At 35.9% G+C, this 4,808-nt stretch overlaps 1 protein-coding gene across 2 annotated transcripts; it reads right to left on the bottom strand.

Moving 5' to 3' along the window:
* Nucleotides 1–1,637: 1,637 nt before the first annotated feature.
* Nucleotides 1,638–4,566, bottom strand: LOC116113041. Of its 2 annotated transcripts, none has more exons than XM_031399182.1 (5): nt 4,171–4,566; nt 3,096–3,812; nt 2,297–2,503; nt 1,869–2,180; nt 1,638–1,704 (listed from the first exon to the last, which is right to left on the bottom strand). In XM_031399182.1, exons 1-5 carry the CDS (start codon nt 4,336–4,338, stop codon nt 1,681–1,683), a joined length of 1,428 nt encoding a protein of 475 aa, XP_031255042.1. In that variant the 5' UTR covers nt 4,339–4,566; the 3' UTR covers nt 1,638–1,680. The 2 variants fall into 2 exon arrangements, with proteins under 2 accessions (XP_031255042.1, XP_031255040.1); XM_031399180.1 differs by having other exon boundaries at nt 1,656–1,744.
* Nucleotides 4,567–4,808: the final 242 nt, after the last annotated feature.

Genomic DNA, 4,808 nt, shown 5'->3' with positions numbered 1-4,808 from the left:
TCTCAATGCTAACAAGAGAAGATTGTACACCTTGCAGTGCATTGAGAGGAACCCACCAAACTTGCCTCCTGGAGCTAAAAGTTCATGTTATGATTATAATACAGAAAAGAAATACAGTTACACACAACAAGACAGTAGTAATTCGTCCTACAGGTGTCTAAACTCCACGCCAATCATATTACCATTACAATGCATTTACAGTCGTGATAATTATAAAAAAGAATATGGTAAATTTCAAGAATCTCTAATTAAGACACCCTTAAATATCATAAATTTCTCTAAATTTGTCAGAAACCTCTCTGAAGGCTAGAATAGGTAATTAAACCACTGAATCAGCACCATTTGAACCAATTCTTAAACGAGTCTATTAAATGGAAAATTGAAAATTTAGAAAGTAGAAAGTAGTACTCACGGAGACTGTGGAAGTATCTGCGAGAAGCTGATGGTTACCAAAAGAGAGAAAGATAACACCAGCCCATAAAGCCGCTAGAACACATCAACTCAAAACCCCTAGCCAGTTATGATGAATGAAGAAAAATGAGCTATCGTGTACATCTTTTGCAATAGACACCCAATGGGCAGCAAAAAACCTGGTTTTCAACAACAGAAAACTATCATCTTCTCCTTTCCCCTTCAAAGATTTGGTTGTTCTCTTTCACACCAAATCATCGACTAAAGAGCAAGAGCTGCACATTTCAAAGAGCCTTTCCTTTCTTTACTTTACCATAAGCTGAAACATCGTCCATAAGAAAAGAAGGGCAATCTATCAGAGTAACCCACACAAGTTTCATTTCAATGCAAAGTTTAGCCAAAAAAAAAGATGTCTCTGAGCAATGGAGGAAAGTGATCAGATGTTTCTTCATTTTTCTGACACATAACACTCCAAGAAGGGTAGACATTCATTTAAGGATATTTAACTTGAACAATATCTACTCTGTTTAGTTCCCCATGAGCCAAGGTCCAAGCAAAAGCTTGAACTTTGGGGGGAACTTTTGCCAGCCATATTATTTTGAATTGTTTGAAATCCTCATCTGGACTCTATTTACATAATCTCACAAAATAGGACATGACTGTGTAACAACCCAATGAATCAAACTTGCAAACTTGTTTATCCTCCCTCAACTCATTAATGATCACATTTTCAAGCAAACCTAACAAGCTTGAAAAATCTTGAATTTCCCTATCATTCGAATTCCTTTTGAAATTAGCATTCCAATTCCATGCATCATTGTATGGTGAGTAACAACAACTGAGGTCTAGATCATAATTTGTTGTATAAAACAAAGAAAAAAAATCAGCTAGAGCACCAAGTTTACTTATTCACATGGTCAAAAGCAGGAGGATTACAGCTTTATCATAACTAGAACTCGAATAAAAGGCAATACTCATTATTGTTTTTATGGTTACACTGCATGCAACAACTGAGAATCTAGAAACTTGATAGCAGTAGATTTTGCTTGCCCCTTATATTAGTACGAAAGGACTGCAATCCTCTATGAAGGGCTGTTTGCCCCTATGTCTAAAGATGTATATCCCTCCACTATTTAGCCTACACAATAAAGCCAGAGGCAGAAGGAGAACTTGAACAGTCAGCAAGACAGCAACACTGCACAATTGCCATCTCAATTGATATGGACGTCCGTAATTTGCACTGGATCACACTCTTGACCTCTAATCAATCTATGAGCATGAGCAGGAAGGTGGCTACAGGGCAAGGGAAAGGGGCAGGGGTACCAAATATTGGCTGATCACTCATGGCAAGTTGCAAATATTATAAGACAAATTAATCAAAAAATATATAATCTATATATTTATACACACTAATTTATTTGAAAAGAAGAAAAAATAATAATACAACAATGTGTTACCTGTTGATAGCTAAATTCTAATCTTGTCCAAAGATTTTCAAGCTTTTCCAGCATCTTTTTGTAGTAATCATTTCTTGCAATTACCATGGTTTCTATATGTCCTTTGTTGAAAGTTATTGAAGAAGCATAAAATGGATGATCGCTGGAGAAACCACTCCAACAGGGAAGAAAATCCATATAAGTATGGTCCCCAGGAAAAACACTATTACACAATTCAAGCAATTTCATTAATACTTGAAGCTGCTGGCCAGCCCTGACAAGTGGAATAAGAAATTGCTTCAAAAAACAAGGAACGGAAACTCCGTCTTGCTCCTGAAGTGAAGGGTCGCCGACAATAAGGATCAATATCAAAAAAGAATATTATAAGTATGAAATAATCGAGATCAATCTCTGAATCTATTGCCTAAAAATACCACAAAATACATTACCCTAAAAGTTGCCAAGTGGAAGTCGATAGCAAAGTCTGCTTTAACATGTGTATCATGCGGTAAATTGTCAACATATTCTACCATGAACTCCTTAAAAGGATCATTGATCTCAGCTTTGAATATCCACGATCTTATAAAACCAAAATACGGTTCAAATGACCGAAGCAAGAGAAACTTCAGTAGAGAACGATGTGCTGGATCAGCAACCTGCAAGAGGATTGCTAGAAATTTGATTGCAGAACCAGAAGAGATTTTATTCAATTATTAATAGTACATCTGAATTACAAGCAATCAAGAGAATTGCCAGATAACTTGAAATGTTTAATAAGACCAGCATAAATTGAAATGGCTCTGAAGGTCCAAACAAGAAACAAATGCACCAATTTATAGTCCTGTCTGTGTCCTTTCACTTCAGACAGTAGCATAACTCAACCATAGTAATTACTATGTGATAGTGCATTACCATGTCAAGGGATATTCAAAGCAAAGGAGAAATGCTAAAAGCATTCTCTTTTTTACTCTCTCTCTCCATTTGACAGACGTACAAAAGAAAAATAAAAGGAAAAGGATTGTAATCATTTATTTTTCAATTTTTTGTCTTTTATACACATGCCATAATGAAAATGAGGAGCGAGAAAAAGAGTGTTCTTAGCACTACTCTAAAACAGGGTCAGTAAGTATAAGAGGGGAATTATATTGAAATGAAATCTGAGCTTACAACACTAAGTTTAGCATCTGAATATAAAGGATTAGAAGATGAAAAAGAAGAAAAGGAACAATTATATATTTTTAAGCTGACCTGTAGCTGTGTATACAGATAAGTAAGCAGATCTCCACCTCTGCAAAAACTGTGAAATTCCAAGATTGCTTTAGCGTTTAGATCCTCAAAAGAAGATTCAGAGAAGCAAATGGCTATCTCAAGTAGGTTGCATATATTTCCAAGAGCTTCAATTTGAGTCCTTAATTCTTTTGTGTGCAGGTACACCTCCAATAGCGTGATTTTGGAATGCACAACACTTGTGAGGCATCCTTCTTCAGAAGATGTATGCAAAGGCAAATCAACACTCTTTGATGCGTGCCTTAAACCTACAGATGCATACAAAGTGTCCAGTGCACATATGTACCCTTCTAAAACCTTTTCCACCGCAACAGCAAATGCCTGATTGACAAGACTATAACGAGGCTGCTCTTTCTCTTTCACCTCCTTGTCACAATCATTTTTCTTTTCATATAATTCAGATTTTTCTGGTTTCTTTCTCATCAAACTTTCATCCGAATTTCTGAAATAATCTACAAACTCACAAAGAAGAAAAACCAAGAAACCTGAGCAACCAATGGACTTGAGAATTTTACTTAAAGCATGAGTACTAGAAGACCGATTCCATAAACTAGGAATTCGATGGAAGCTCCTATCTGCAGGATCAGAAGAGAATGCAGCAGTGAGCTTCTCAATGCTAACAAGAGAAGATTGTACACCTTGCAGTGCATTGAGAGCTAACCTCACCAAACTTGCCTCCTGGAGCATAAAGTTCATGTTTATGATTATAATACAGAAAAGAAATACAGTTACAACACAACAAGACAGTAGTAATTCTTGTCCTACAGGTGTCTAAACTCCACGCCAATCATATTACCATTACAATGCATTTACAGTCGTGATAATTATAAAAAAGAATTATGGTAAATTTCAAGAATCTCTAATTAAGACACCCTTTAAATCATCATAAATTTCTCTAAAATTTGTCAGAAACCTCTTCTGAAGTTGCTAGAATAGGTAATTAAACCACTGAATCAGCACCTATTTGAACCAATTCTTAAAACGAAGTCTATTAAATGGAAAATTGAAAATTTAGAAAGTAGAAAGTAGTACTCACGGAGACTGTGGAAGTATCTGCGAGAAGCTGATGGTTCTGAGAAGAAGAAGAAGAGAGAAAGGTTCCACTTTGGGAAGGGATGGATTCCCAAGTTCTAGGAGGAAGCCATGGATCCTCCACTTTAACTTTCTCTAATAAAAACCCTGTAAAATTTGTATCTACAGCCATTCTTTCCTTTGATTTGCAAACTCAATTCAACTACTTTAAAACACGAAACAAAAAAATTCAACTGTTGAAATCACCCATGCCCTAAACAACGTAACCAAATTACACATACACGCCGGATTTGTTGAATTCCGGAAGTCGAGGAACGATTACGACGCGGTTCGAAGAAATGGTGACCTGCCGGCGAGAGGAGGGACTGACGGCAATGACGTGTGCTCTAAATTTGAGTAGTTATTTTATTTCAGTGAGTGCTTTTTTATTTTATTTTCTCATTTAAATTTAATTAGAGATCATTTCCGCCAAAATCAAAATCGAGTTTTCAAACTTTGTCGCAAATATCTATAATTAAAATCAATGTTTATTTGAGGGGTATTTTCGTCAGGTGCGTATATATATGGGTTGGACTTGCGAGTGATGTTATTGCCCTATCTTTTATCTATTAAAATCCCAAATTCCCAATTAGTAAATTTATA

The sequence above is a fragment of the Pistacia vera genome, unplaced genomic scaffold, assembly GCF_008641045.1.
Source record: "Pistacia vera cultivar Batoury unplaced genomic scaffold, PisVer_v2 Contig673, whole genome shotgun sequence".
Taxonomy (NCBI): Eukaryota; Viridiplantae; Streptophyta; class Magnoliopsida; order Sapindales; family Anacardiaceae; genus Pistacia; species Pistacia vera.
Note: the sequence above shows the minus strand (reverse complement) of the source record. Positions and strands in the feature narration are given on the sequence as shown.